The sequence below is a fragment of the Scyliorhinus canicula genome, chromosome 14, assembly GCF_902713615.1.
Source record: "Scyliorhinus canicula chromosome 14, sScyCan1.1, whole genome shotgun sequence".
NCBI classification, from domain to species: domain Eukaryota; kingdom Metazoa; phylum Chordata; class Chondrichthyes; order Carcharhiniformes; family Scyliorhinidae; genus Scyliorhinus; species Scyliorhinus canicula.
This window is the reverse complement of record NC_052159.1, coordinates 50,281,477-50,297,068: the sequence shown is the minus strand read 5'-3', so window position 1 is coordinate 50,297,068 and position 15,592 is coordinate 50,281,477. Positions and strand designations below refer to the sequence as shown.

Sequence of the window (15,592 nt, the reverse complement as noted above, 5' to 3'; positions counted from 1 at the left end):
TGAAATACATTATAAAATCACCGAGAGGGGCAGCACTGTGGCACAGTGGTTAGCACTGCTGCCTCACAACGCTGAGGTCCCAAGTTGGATCCAGGCTCTCGGTCACTGTCCGTGTGGAGCCTGCACATTCTCCCAGTGTTTGTGTGGGTTACGCCCTCACAACCCGCAGATGTGCCACACTAAATTACCCCTTTATTGGGAAAAAAATAATTGGGTACTCTAAATTTAAAAAAAATCAACGGGGTCCCATTTCCTATTTGACAATGAAGGCTCCATTTTAACTTGCGGAACGTGCATCGCTATTACCATAACTGTGCAATAACTGCATTGCTATTACCATAACTGTGCAATAACTGCATTGCTATCACCATAACTGTGCATTGCTATTACCATAACTGTGCTTTAACTGCATTGCTATCACCATAACTGTGCAATAACTGCATTGCTATCAACATAACTGTGCATTGCTATTACCATAACTGTGCTTTAACTGCATTGCTATCACCATAACTGTGCATAACTGCATTGCTATCTCCATAACTGAGCAATAACTGCATTGCTATCACCATAACTGTGCATTGCTATTACCATAACTGTGCTTTAACTGCATTGCTATCACCATAACTGTGCAATAACTGCATTGCTATTACCATAACTGTGCGTTGCTATTACCATAACTGCAATAACTGCATTGCTATCACCATAACTGTGCATTGCTATTACCATAACTGCAATAACTGCATTGCTATCACCATAACTGTGCATTGCTATTACCATAACTGCAATAACTGCATTGCTATCACCATAACTGTGCATTGCTATTACCATAACTGCAATAACTGCATTGCTATCACCATAACTGTGCATTGCTATTACCATAACTGCAATAACTGCATTGCTATTACCATAACTGCAATAACTGCATTGCTATCACCATAACTGTGCATTGCTATTACCATAACTGCAATAACTCCATTGCTATTACCATAACTGTGCGTTGCTATTACCATAACTGTGCAATAACTGCATTGCTATTACCATAACTGTGCGTTGCTATTACCATAACTGTGCATTGATATCACCATGACTCTGCATTCCTATCATCATAACTGGGCATTGCTGCCACCATAACTGTGCACCCCGACTAGAATGACCAATCCCGGCACTTGACGTTTTTCATCCCTGATTTCCAGTGTTCTTTTTTCAAATCTGCGCTTTGTATTTGTAATAATTCAAATCATGTCCACTGACAAAAGTTTAGCTTAACCATGCGTTAGAATTGCTACCTGTCTCAACACTAGTGTGCAGGGAGGTAGGTGTCCGCATGTTACACCCAACAATATGTTGGTTCGGACACGGGACGGAGTCAGGAAACCGAGCCAAACGTTTGCAAACGTGTTCCCTCTCTGTGCAGCTTGCGATGCAGCGCCAGCAGGGCGAGGCGCCCAGTAAACTCTACCTGCACATGGTCAAATATATTTTAAAACATTGCACATATGCCCAGCGAATTCTCAGTTTTAAGACTGACTGTTTACTAACACCAATCCCACTGAGCGAATAAATGGCAACTAAGTAAGTTTGGTCATTGAAGAAACTCCAATTCCCATGGGACGGTGCTTTTTTTTCCACGCAGACTCAGACCTATGATTGAATCCCTTATATTGGGAAGTGGCGGAGGCTGGAGAGGCAGTGAAGGAGCAGCATTGTAGGAGGCGACAGTCCCAAGTATTGAGACGAGGCAGAGGGAGGAACGAGTGTGACCTGGGGTACTGCAGCTCAGGGGGGTCACACTGCAGCATTGCCAACTTTATTTTTCCAAGCACCAGACAGAGAATCTCCCCCAGCCTGTGCTAACTGGCAGCCTTTGGGCAAAGTGGCAATTTTGTTTCTTTTTTCCGCAACAAATAAAAGTTGTCAATTCCCTTGTGCACAGATAATTCGGGGAGCCTGTGCGGAAATGGAACAGGGTCCTCCAGCCGGGTCTGCGGGATTATAAATCTGAGCATTGCAGGAAGAGTCCAAGGCCATGCACACGGAGCTTTGACTGGAGACGGAGCAGCCGATCCTCACGCCCGCTGCACATTTGGGATTAAAACGGCGCTTCATTTCTTCCTGAACCAGGTGGCTCCCGTGTCCTTCTTGTTGTTGCTGCGGGCCAGAAAGCAACGTGGAAATGTTGGCGAAGGGGAAAGTGTCACCTTGCCCGTCCCGTGAAAACCAACAACTAAACTAAATTCCGCTGTGTCTCCCCACCCTGCACCCCGCCGGCTGAAGATGGGGAGTGAAGTCTGTCTACCTGCTGTTTGCTTTGCTGTTTGAAGATTGTTTTCCCCTGGCTCTGATGCTGGGGCACCTCTGCGTTTCTGTTCTAACTTTTGCTGATGATGTTTTAGGAGGGGAAGGGCTGTTTGTGGAGGGTCACCGCATTGTTGGGTCTATTGTTGAAGCTGCAGCCAGTTTGGACGGGGTTAATGATGAGAAGGTGCAGGGTGTACCCGGGCTGCCTCCTCCTGTCTCTTGCTGCTCTCCTGGCGGCCCCGGCCCCGTCCAGTGCCACTGGGGAGTACTGCCACGGCTGGCTGGACTCTCAGGGGTCTTGGCACCAAGGTTTCCAGTGTCCTGAGCGCTTCGACTCGGCCACGGCCACCATCTGCTGCGGCTCCTGTTCGCTGCGTTACTGCTGCTCCAGCACCGAGGCCAGGCTCGACCAGGGTCACTGTCACAACGACCAGCCGGCGCTGGGCAGCGACGGGCCCCCCGGCAGTGAGGGCAGAGACAGCAGCGGCGACTCGGCAGGTAAGAGCCGGAGGACGGGGCGGGCGGGCCGGGGGGGGGGGGGGGGGGGGGGTACGGAACACTTTGTAAAAGAGGGACATTGGGGTGACGGTCCATGCCTTTGGGCAGCGGGATAGAGGATATGGTGAGGGGATTAGGTAAAGTAATGTGGGGCCGAATGGCCTGTTCCTGCTGTAAATTCAATGTAAGGGGGGGGGGGGGGGGGGGTAATGGAGTGCGCGTCCTTCCTTCTGTCTCCTCACCAATTTGGGGACAAAACTCCTCAGATTCCCACCTTCAGCAAAACAAAAAACCCGGTGAAAAATGTTCTGTCGGGAAACCTCAACAGAGATTAAGATCACATTAAAAGATATGAAAAGTTTGTGCCTTCGGAAGTTTTAATCGGTCGCCGCGATTATAAAGAACCGGGCACTGGGGGAGGGCAGATGAAAGGTTGTTCACACCGGTTACTGTGTGAGGTACAATCCCAGGGGAGAGTGTGTGTGGGAGGGGGAGTGTAATAATGTAGCGGCAAGGTGCAGTGAGGATCCTTCATGCTGCAGCAATGTGAGCTGCTCACTCCGGGAAAGCAGCTCCACATCAACCTGCCAGCGAATGGATAGGGTGGCGGGGTGTGCCGAGCTCAGTCAGGGGGAGTTTGCATGTTAAAGAAGACTGGCCATGGTCACACGTTAGTTCTTGCACTGTGAATAACGATTCACCCAGTTACAGTTCTCCATTATAAATGAATGGACAAATTAATCTGCATACCAACTAATCGACTGCATTTTTGTGTTAGAAAGTGTAGATGCTATCTTAACATTAGCTTATTGTCCTGTCTCGAAACCGGTACATGCAAAATGTAAACTCCGGCCTTCAAATTGTTAGACCATTAATTTATGTGGAAAAGTTAAACCTGTCCAGATTGCGGCAAGTGATAACTGCAACGTTAACATGGCCAGCGGTGCACTTCACAGTGTGATTCAAAGACCACACAAGTTAACCGGGGCCCCAAAAACATCCAGACAAAAACACAACAAATTAACCAGACAAAATAAATAACGTGGCATCGTAACTTTCCCATGGCTTCCAGCCCCAGCGGAACGGGAAGTTATTTGGAGCGAGATCATTTTAACTCACCCGGGATTTACTTCCATATGAGGTAGAGCTCTTGAAAAGTCCACTTGCTGCTCAAAGAGTTATTTTGTCAGACAGTGAACCAATCCAATCCGCCTGTCTCATGTTGAGTCCCTTTTCATTTTGGCACAGTTTGTTTCACCATCAGTTTGATCCATTCGGGGTTTTGCTGAGGGCACAGACCCTGACAGCCCTCCTACATCTGACCCTCCGAATAAAGCGATTGGCGAAGGATCCTCCCCAATCAACCCCAACTCAAATTATTTTCATTTCCTTCAATTTTGACTGATTTCCCCCTCCTTACCCGTAGTCTATTATCCTAGTCCATGCAATGAAATAATAAGCTGTAAAAGTTTTAATGAGGAGATTAAATAATAAATTAAATAATAAACTAAAATAAATAATTAAATAAGTAACAAATCTGACATGCAATTCTTGCTCTGGAGTTAATCAGCAACTTTTTGACATTCAAAGATGTGCAGGTTAGGTGGATTGGTTATGCTCAAAAATTGTCACTTAGTGTTCAAAATGTGCAGGTTAGATGGGGTTAGGGGGATAGGGCGCGAAGTGGACCTAGGTGGGGTGTTCTTTCAGAGGGTCAGTGCAGACCCCATGTGCCGAATGGCCTCATGCACGTAGGGATTCTTTTAAAAATCTGATTATAGGGCATTCCTATAATCATTCAGATCCCAGGAGGCTAGTGTGTTGGCTCCCAGTGTTTACATTGCTCAGATGATTCCTGGACACAGAATGAGAACCATGAAGAGGATCCATTATTTTATCACCAGGAAAAGGAAATTAAATATGAGACAATGGTGCAAATGAACTAATTAAGGGCTAGTGTAAACACATTTCAGATCCCTGTAAGGATTTGTCCAAAGGCTTTGTTTCATAGTGAGCTTAGGAGCGCCTTCTTTCAGTAATAAAGCTGGTTCACCAGAAACATTTCGCAGCCTGTATTCCAGCATGAACTAGATCCAATCGACTGAAAAAAGTAGTTTGTCAGCCACCACACTGCTGTAATGATGTCACCTACAGGTCTTACTTTTTTTTCCAAACAATTAGTATGACTACTGATTGAATTATTTGATGAAATAACAAAGAGTGCTGATGATGTTATATGTGGGTCTTGATACAGCACCACACCTGTCAGTAACATTAAGTCCCAGGGGATTCAAGGGACAGTTGCAGCAGGGATACAAAATTGGCTAAGGGACAGGAAGTGGAGAGGAATAGTGAACAATATCTTTGAAGTGTACCATCATGTACTGCAGTGGTCAGTTGGTTCAATGCTCTTTTTGTATGTTATTATCCTGGACTGGGGAATACATGTAATCATTTCAAAGTTTGCAAAGGACATGAAACTTGGAAATGTAGCAAACATCAACAGAATAGAAGGCCATGAAAGGAATCTTATGGGTTTTACCATTGGGGAAAGGAGTGCAACAATGAGACACCGGTCAGGCCACAGCTGGAATATTGTGTTCAATTCTGGACAGGACATTTCAGCAAGTTGCAATTGGGAATGCACTGCCTGAAAGTGTAGTGAAAGCAGAGTCAGGAGTAACTTTCAAAAGGAAATTCAATAAATACTTAAAGGGGAAAAAAAGGTCAAAAGTCACGGTGAAAGTGCAGTGCGGCTAATTGGATTTTCCAAAGAGCTGACACACATCTGATGGGCTGAATCGCCTCCTCCTGTGATGTATCTTTCCATGTTTCTGAGAGTTCCTGTATCTTTCCATGTTTCTGAGAGTTCCTGTATCTTTCCATGTTTCTGAGAGTTCCTGAGCCACAGTGACGTAGAAATGTAAGTCCACTAAATATTGGTAAAGTGACACACTGATGTTCACCCAAAATGCTATGTTATTCGGAGGGTCATTACCTAACTGTTAATACAATAATTTAAATATAATAGTCAGCATATTTCCCCTTTGATCAAATGAGTTAAAATAGGTTATGTGACCACTATATTCAAAGTTTATTAGCCTTGCCTTTTGCTGAGAAAACCTGTTCAAATTGATGTTTCTAATCTTACAGCCAAATAATTTAATTTTCCCTCCCATACCAACATATTAAGCCGTACTAGTAAATTAATAGAAAAGGAATAACTTAAGCCCAGTCATTTGATTAGTCCAGTAAGAAAAACCTGTCCATTCCTCCCGGGTTTCAAGTAAATAGTGAAATCTAAAGAAAGAGCTGGAGTGTAACCTGGAATATAATCCAAATGCGAAGGATTAAGAAAATATTAGATTGGTACATTTGTTATTTTGGTTTTTGCTGCTCAGATTCAAGGATTTAAAAAAAATTTAGAGTACCCAATTCACTTTTTCCAATTAAGGGGCAATTTAGCATGGCCAATCCACCCACTCTGCACATCTTTGGGCTGTGGGGGCGAAATCCACGCGAACACGGGGAGAATGTGCAAACTCCACACGGACAGTGACCTAGAGCCGGGATCGAATCTGGGACCTCGGTGCCGTGAGGCTGCAGGGCTAACCCACTGTGCCACCGTGCTGCCCCCAGATTCAAGGATAATTGCAGTTCCACCCATGCTGGTGTGGATTTTGTAATTTGGTCCGTTATCATGGTCCAATGAAATTATTTTATACTATCATATCTCCATCGGTTGAGATGTATCAAGCTGCAATGCAAATCTCACTAGATATCCAAATAGTTAGAAGCTCTGATGCTACCAGACCTAGAATGAAAACCAAGGTGTTTTACTGTTTTCTTTATTCCATTAATGGACAATTTATCATCGGATAAACAGACTGCGTGTTCAGTTATCTCAAAGAACAATACAGCACAGGAACCGGCCCTTCTGTCCTTCAAGCCTGTACATGATACCTTGGCCAAAACCCTCAGCACTTCCTTGTGCCGTATCCCTCTGTACCCATCCTATCCATGTGTTTAAAAGCAAATTACTGCAGACGCTAGAATCTGAAACCAAAGAGAAAATGCTGGAAAATCTCAGCAGGTCTGGCAGCATCTGTAGGGAGAGAAAAGAGCTAAAGTTTCGAGTCCAGATGACCCTTTGTCAAAGCTTTGATAAAGGGTCACCTGGACTCGAAACGTTACCTCTTTTATCTCCCTACAAATGCTGCCAGACCTGCTGAGCTTTTCCACCATTTTCTCTTTGCTCCCCATGTGTTTGTCAAGACGCCTTTTGAATGCCGTTAATGTATCTGCTTCCACAACCTCCCCTGGCAACGTGTTCCAGGCACTCACCCCCTCTGTGTAAAAAACAAACTGCCTGGAACATCTCTAAACTGTGCCCCACTGACTTTAAATCTATGCACCCTGGTGACTGACCGCTCCACCCTGCGATAGAGTGCCTGCCCATCCACTCTATCCATAAATCTAATTTCTATTTGTGGAGCATTGTTAGTACAGAATGGCGGCTGCAGGTGCACTTGCATTTTGTTGGTGCATTTTAAAAGTAATTCACTGAAATATCTTTAAAATACCTCACAATGTGATACAGTGCCATATAAATGTAAATAATGGTATTATTTATGCTGCATTCTGAAATTGGACTTTGAGGCCATTACAGCCCCAACATGCACTGGGACTTGTGCATGGGTATTTCTGCAGGCTACACTGCTGACTTTTGATTGGACAAAATACCCAAAATGCTAATTTCTCAACTTTACTGGCAGAGCGTGAATACTTGCACAATGAAAATGTAAAGCTAATTATAGCTCTGTGATAAATAAAGGGATCTTAACTTTTGGCATTCATGTGCACTGCGTCATAACTCCTTTCATGCGTTGGGATTTTCTATGACAACATGCATAGGGAATCTATCCGGGCATGTGAGCTTGTAAAACAAACAGAATATTTGATGACAGTGACAATGAGCTCCGGATCTTGTTTCACTTGTGTGAAAAAAGCCCTTTACAACTCACACAGAGATCTCTCACTCAAACTTGCCATAATTGGCAGCAACAGAGAGATATCTTGCTTTTTTGAGTTTTGACACCCAACGCCAACTCTGAAACATTTCCACCATCATATTCCATTGTGATTGTGCTATAGTTTTTATTCAAGCTGAACTGATGGTCATTTGACTTTCAATTAGATACTGAGGCTGAAATCCTTGGGCTGCCTCTCATCCAGAACCATCAGTGCTGGACTGAGCCCTTGTGGATTGTTGTTTGCAGGAAGAATAATTCCACATCTGAGAACTGGAAAAGTTGACAACACACAGAAGCAATACTAAACCTGCACAAATAATTGCTATGCTACAATTAGAATATTGCGTCCAATTTTAAGTGCTGTATTGGTACTAAGAGGCCAGAGAAACTAGCTATTTCATTGGAACAAAGAGTGAGGGCAAGTGGTTAAGGGGAGACAATTATGCAACTGGTTAGAGAGACAGTAATTAGATTTTAATTTTAAATTGTCACAAAAAGAACAAAGGGGTTACGAGAATTTTTTAACATAAAGATAATTATTGGTACCTGGGGCTACGATGTTGGGTCCATTATGGGGACATAGATAGAACAGGGGCAGGAATGGTTGTTGGAGGTTCCGGCGTTTAGATGTTTCAGTAAGATTAGGGAAGGTAGTAAAAGAGGTAGAGGAGTAGCATTGTTAATCAAGGATAGTATAATGGCTGCAGAAAGGCAGTTTGAGGAGGATCTGTCTACCGAGGTAGTGTAGGCTGAAGTTAGAAATAGGAAAGGAGCGGTCACTTTGTTAGGAGTTTTCTATAGGCCCCCCAAAGGTAACAGAGATTTACATTTACATAGAATTTACAGTGCAGAAGGAGGCCATTCGGCCCATCGAGTCTGCACCGGCTCCTGGAAAGAGCACCCTACCCAAGGTTAAAACCTCCACCCTATCGCCATAACCCAGTAACCCCACTCAACACTAAGGGCAATTTTGGACTCTAAGGGCAATTTATCATGGCCAATCCACCTAACCTGCATATCTTTGGACTGTGGGAGGAAACCGGAGCACCCGGAGGAAACCCACGCACACACGGGGAGGATGTGCAGACTCCGCACAGATAGTGACCCAAGCCGGAATCGAACTTGGGACCCTGGAGCTGTGAAGCGATTGTGCTATCCACAATGCTACCGTGCTGATGTGGAGGAAAAGATTGCAATGCAGATTTTGGGTAGGTGCGGTAGTCACAGGGTCGTTGCCATGGGTGACTTTAACTTCCAAATATTGATTGGAACCACTGTAGAATAGTTTGGATGGGGCTGTTTCTATCCAGTGTGTGCAGGAGGGTTTCCTCACACAATATGTGGATAGACCGACAAGAGGCAGGGCCACATTGGATTTGGTATTGGGTAATGAACCGGGCCAAGTGTTAGATTGGTTGTGGGAGAGCACTTTGGAGATAGTGACCACAATTCGGTGACTTTCACAATAGCAATGGAGAGGGATAGGAACATACGACAGGGCAAGGTTTATAACTGGGGGAAGGGTAATTATGATGCGATTAGGCAAGAATTGAGGTGCATAAGATGGAAACAGGAACTGTCTGGGATAGGCACAATTGAGATGTGGAGCTTGTTCAAGGGGCAAATACTGCATGTCCTTGATATGTATGTCCCTGTCAGGCAGGGAGGAAATGGTTGAGTGAGGGAACCATGGTTTACAAAAGAGGTTGAATGCCTTGTCAAGAAGAAGAAGGGGGCTTATGAAAGGATGAGAAAACAAAGTTCAGTTAGGTCGCTTGAGGGATACAAGATAACGAGGAAGGAGCTCAAGGAAGGACTTGGGAGAGCTAGGAGGGGGCATGAGAAGTCCTTGGCGGGTAGGGTCAAGGAAAACCCCAAGGCTTTTTACACTTTTGTAAGGAATAAAGAATGACCAAGGTGAAGTTAGGGCCAGTCAAGGACAGTAGTGTGAACGTGTGCATGGAGTCTGAAGATCTAGGAGAGGCCCTAAATGAATACTTTTCTTCAGTGTTCACAAACGAGAGGGGCCATGTTGTTGAGGATGATAGTGCGGTACAGGCTGGTAGGGCTGGAGGAGGTAGATATCCGGAAGGAAGATTAGAAATTTTGAGAAGCCTGAGGCTAGATAAGTCCTCTGGGCCTGATGGGATATATCCTAGGATTCTTTGGGAGGCGAGGGATGAGATTGCAGAACCGTTGGCTTTGATCTTTATGTCCTCACTATCTGCAGGAATAGTGCCAGAAGACTGGAGCGAAGCAAATGTTGTCCCCTTGTTCAAGAAAGGGAATAGGTATAACCCTGGGAATTATAGACCGGTTAGTCTCACTTCGGTCATAGGTAAATTATTGGAAAGGGTCCTGAGGGATAGGATTTATGATCATTTGGAAAGATACAGCTTAATTCAGGATAGTCAGTACGGATTTGTGAGGAGTCAGTCTTGCCTCACATGTTTGATTGTATTCTTTGAGGAGGTAACTAAGTACATAGATGAAGGTAGAGCAGTTGATGTCGTATACATGGATTTTAGTAAGGCGTTTGATAAGGTGCCCCATGGTCGGCTCATGCAGAAAGTAAGGAGGCATGGCATAGAGGGAAATTTGGCCGATTGGATCAGTAACTGGCTATCACATAGAATACAGAGGGTGGTGGTTGATGGTAAATTTTCATCCTGGAGTCCAGTCACCAGCGGTGTCCCACAGAGATCAGTGCTGGGTCCTCTGCTATTTGTGATTTTTATCAATGACTTGATGGTGGAGTTGAAGGTTGGGTTAGTAAATTTGCTGATGACACCGAGATTGGTGGAGTAGTGGATGAGGTGGAGGGCTGTTGTAGGCTGCAAAGAGACATTGATAGGATGCAGAGCTGGGCTGAAAAGTGGCAGATGGAGTTTAACCCTGATAAGTGTGAGGTGATTCATTTTGGTAGGACAATTTTGAATGCGGATTAAAGGGTTAATGGCAGGGTTCTGAAGAATGTGGAGGAGCAGAGAGATCTCGGAGTTCATGTCCATAAGTCTCTGAAAGTTGCCACCCAAGTGGATAGAGCCGTGAAGAAAGCCTATAGTGTGTTAGCATTTATTAACAGGGGGATTGAGTTTAAGAGCTGTGAGGTTATGCTGCAACTGTACAAGACCTTGGTTAGACCACATTTGGAGTATTGTGTGCAGTTCTGGTCACCTCATTATTGGAAGGATGTGGAAGCATTGGAAAGGGTGCAAAGGAGATTTACCAAGATGCTGCCTGGATTGGAGGGTAGGTCTTATGAGGAAAGGTTGAGGGAGCTAGGGCTTTTCTCATTGGAGCGAAGGAGGATGAGAGGTGACTTAATTGAGGTGTATAAGATGATGAGAGGGATAGATAGAGTGGACGTTCAGCGACTTTTTCCTCGGGTGGATGTAGCTGTTACAAGGGGGCATAACTATAAAGTTCATAGTGGAAGATCTCTGAGGGATGTCAAAGGTAGGTTCTTTACTCTAGAGTGGTTGAGGTGTGGAACGCACTCTCGCCTATGGTAGTGGAGTCAAACACTTTAGGAACTTTCAAGCGGTTATTGGATAGGCATATGGAGTGCACTAGAATGATTGGGAGTAGGTTGATTTGATCTTAGTTTCAGACTAGTTCGGCACAACATCGTGTGCCGAGGGGCCTTACTGTTCTGTACAGTTATATGTTCTATGAAATGCTCTGTCAGTGCTGACAGATTTCAAAAGAAGGCAAATTAAATATTTAAAAGGAGAAAAAACATGAAATGCAGCTTCTGCCAGTTAGTCAGAGAGTGGCATTGTCTGTACATGTTCACATTAGATCACCAACCAAGCTATAGGAAGATGACAGCAACAAACAAAATTCACTGTCTCATATCAGTTTGTTAGAGGTTTACACTCACCTTTCTGCACTCTATCGGCAGAACTTTCAGGGTCAGGCATATAACTGTTCTCGTCCTTGCCTCCTTGCCTGATAGTCTTGAGGTTGGTCTCAGCTTTGGGATGGATTTGAAAAGAGTCTGGGAAGAAAGGGAAGAAACTGGAGGGAGATGGGGATACAAGCAGGATGGAAAGTTGGTTTGGTTGGCAAGGGGAAGAGGAGAGATGCACTAGAGGAAGCTCAATGGGTGGTCTCTACCATGGTGACAAAAAACTCTTATGAGCTCCTCACTCTTGTTTAAAGGTAGTGGGTAGGTGAATGGAGTTTAAAGAGATTAGTCAGCAGAGAAAAGAAGCACGGGGTATACTTACTCTTCAGGATGATCTTGAGTGGGTGGACAACGGAAAATGTGGAGAGGCAGAGCCCAAAGCAGTGGGTGGAGTGAATGAGATCGGAATGAGTTTAGTGAGTTGGGAAGGTGAACAAGAAAGGAGAATGGAACATTTGGGGTTGCTACTGATTAGGATACCTCTGGGCCTTTTAGCTGATGCCAAGAGGGGCATGTGCTTATTTAATGGGATTCAAACATGTGGTGGGGACAGGGTAGGAAGGCTAAGGAGTAGTGATTGGTTTCAATAGAGGCAATGTAATGTGGGGGGGGGGGGGGGGGGCACAAAGTATCAGAGAGGGGAGAGAGAAGGGGAAAGGGGCCAAGAAAAGAAAAGAGAACAAGATGTAATGGACTGCGGTCCGGAGCAGCAGCCATAACCCACATTGAAATGGACACAAAAGGTTATATGGACATGGGTAACAGATAATGTATATTTCTGACCAGGGGTGTACTTTGAATACATTTTGAAAATCAAATTAAATCCAATTTGATCCTGAAATCAAAGAAGTGAAAGGGGAATAGTCTCGTGCACTCTGTGCTGTGCACTTATGCAGCTTATAGAATGGCAATTTCCTATCAAACTTGTTTCACTGCAGGGATAAAATCAACCAATTAAACACCAGAACAGCTTGCATTTGGAAATAAAGGCAGTCTAAAACATGTTAAAATGGTTGAGTAACAGTTATGAAAATATTGTTTTCTGAATTATTTCTATATTTCACAAAGCAAGCAGAAATAGCACGGAATATATAAATGTTCAATGAGCCTTGTAGCTCATTGCTTTCGTTAAAAGCAGCAGACTCTAGCTGTAACAGGATGTATTTGAATTCCTGTCACAGTTCCTTTCCTCCCTCTCCTCAGTTGTATCCCGAGTATTGCAAACCACCAACCCAGTAGAGAATTCAGGAGAACCCTCTTTCACCCAGAGAATGGTTAGAATGCAGAACGTGCTACTACAAGGAGTAGTTGAGACGAATGACATAGATGCAATGAAGAGGAAGGTAAAAAGCACGAGAGAGAAAAGAATAAAAGGCTATGTTGATAGGATTAGATGAAGAGAGGAAAGAGTTGGCATGTGTGGAGCATAAGCACCGACATAGTCCTGTTGGGCCCAGTGACTTGGTTTTGTGTTGCACCTTTCATGCACTCTGCTGCCTGCAGACAGGGTGGCGGGGGAGTCTGGAGTCAATTTCATAATTATTCATAGCCGGAAGTAATCACATTAGCAATTGACCAACTAGTTGCACATTTGCAAGAATTGTTTCTGATCCTGAAGGCCTTCCATATAATGCAGCAATCCTATAAAACAAATGATGCATCCAGGAATCTCATTTATTCCAATGGGTCACGTATAGTTCTCTAAAGTTTTGAAGTATATAGAACTGTTATTCTGTAACACATACTGTTTTACTATGCCATCTTAATATATTTGTATCTTAATACTTGTGCATCCACTTGTCATAATCATGTTCAGTATTACTGTTAGTCATTTAGGCGAGGAGAACATCATTCCTGCTAGGCTAATGTGTTCCACATCTATTGTCAGCTGTGTTTTTTTCATCCTGTAATATTTATTTGTTAATAATATGGTATGTTTCTTTTCCTCCAGTGCCAATATACGTGCCTTTCCTCATTGTTGGCTCGGTGTTTGTGGCCTTTGTCATTGTAGGCTCGTTTGTGGCAGCTTGCTGCTGCAGATGTCTCAAGCCCAAGCAAGAACCACAACAAAGCAGAGCTCCAACAGAAAATCGCCTCATGGAAACTATCCCCATGATCTCGAGTTCTGGCAATCCCAGAGGATCCTCATCACGGCAATCCAGCACCGCTGCCAGCTCCAGCTCCAGCGGCAACTCCGGGGCGAGGGCTCCCCCTCTAAGAACACAGACAAACTGCTGCCTGCCGACAGAAGGGACAATGAATAATATATACTTGAATATGCCACCCAATTTCTCAATGATGAACTGCCAGCAAGCCACACAGATTATGCCACACCAGGCTCAGTTTTTACACCCTCAGTATTTGGGTTATGCTGTTCAACATGACTCTTTGGCAATGACCCCTACGCCTCCTTACATAGATGGACTGCAGAATGGTTTCCGACAAATGCAGACTCCCTTCCCTCATGTCAGTGGGAATACTGAACAGATAGTGTACACAACAGTAACTGTTTAGAAAGATGCTTCTCAATCTTTGTAATATCTGCTGTGAGAGGGCCACTTTTTTGAAATGTGAGTAACATAACTCGATTTGAGTATTTTGTAAGCAATTCTTTTGTCAAAATTATCTCAGGTGAGATGGCAAGAAAAACTTTGTGTATATGGAAAAAATGTTTTAAAATTTGCTACCCCATTGATGACCCTGTGACTATCTGATGGTTAGTGCTGTCATGTTGATGCTTATGGGAGGGGCTGATGGTTAGTTCTGTCCTATTGATGCTCCTGGGAATATCTGATGGTGAGTGCTGTCCAATGACTGCTCTTGGGATTGTCAGTGCTGCTCATGTCGGTGTTGGAAGCATTTGCTGGTGAGTACTGTAACATGCTCAATGATGGGAGTATACATGGTCATTGTTGCCCACTAATGAGACCAACCCACTGAAAACCGTGGATGTAAATTATAATATTGTCTCATCGATGGCTGTGGCAGTCCATGCAGTTAGTCCTCTTCCGTTGCTTATAAGCAGACAGTTTTACAGCACTCATGGCCGCACGTTAAGAGTTCATAGTGAGAGTGGGCAGTAAAACATCAGGCTAGATCTCCCAGGCTTCGCAAATAGTTGGAGATTGGATGTAGCCCCAAAGGTGCGCACCATGACCCCTCAGAAGTCAAAATGTAATGACTTAGTGGGAATTACCTTAGTCCCCAGCATCCTCTGAAAAAATCTGCAACCCTGAAGTAGAGTTGGAGACTTTGGACAGTTCAGGCCTTACCTGGATAGTTACCTCGGAAATATTCAGAAAAAAATAAATAGCTTCCCTACAGTGCAGAAAGAGGTCATTCGGCCCATCGGGTTTGCACCAACACTCTGAAAGAGCATCCCAGCTAGACCAACTTCCCTGCCCTATCCCTATATCCTCACCTAACCTGCACATCTTTGGACTGTGGGAGGAAACCGGAGTACCCAGAGGAAACCCACGCAGACACGAGGAGAACATGCAAACACCACACAGTCACCCAAGGCCGGAATTGAACCCAGGTCCCTGGAACTGTGAGACAGCAGTGCTAACCACTGTGCCACAAAAAAATCCTTGTTTATCTGCTGGGTAATTATACAACTGACCACCCCACCTCCTTGGCCCCAGCACAAGCTGACCCAATTGCAGCACCTGACTCCACCCCAACAGCCCCCAGACACCCCAATCCAGCCTGACCACCCAACACCCCGGGCCCAACCTTACCACCTGACCCAGCTGCCATCCTACCTCTTTACCTACTTACCTTATCTACCTGACCCCTTTTACCCATTTATCTGAGCCATCCTAACCCCTCATCTTACCCACCCTACCCC

General features: G+C 44.6%; 1 protein-coding gene across 1 annotated transcript; it reads left to right on the top strand.

Moving 5' to 3' along the window:
* The first annotated feature begins 1,674 nt into the window (after positions 1 to 1,674).
* LOC119977105 (protein shisa-2 homolog) lies at positions 1,675 to 15,160 on the top strand. Its single transcript, XM_038817708.1, has 2 exons — positions 1,675 to 2,796; positions 13,694 to 15,160. Exons 1-2 carry the CDS (start codon positions 2,472 to 2,474, stop codon positions 14,254 to 14,256), a joined length of 888 nt encoding a protein of 295 aa, XP_038673636.1. The 5' UTR covers positions 1,675 to 2,471; the 3' UTR covers positions 14,257 to 15,160.
* Positions 15,161 to 15,592: the final 432 nt, after the last annotated feature.

Bases quoted from the DNA above. Each gene is read 5' to 3' on its own strand.
- LOC119977105 (XM_038817708.1), top strand. From the start codon at position 2,472: ATGATGAGAAGGTGCAGGGTGTACCCGGGCTGCCTCCTCCTGTCTCTT. The intron at 2,797-13,693 runs GTAAGAGCCGGA...CTTTTCCTCCAG, and splicing joins CAGCAGCGGCGACTCGGCAG to TGCCAATATACGTGCCTTTC.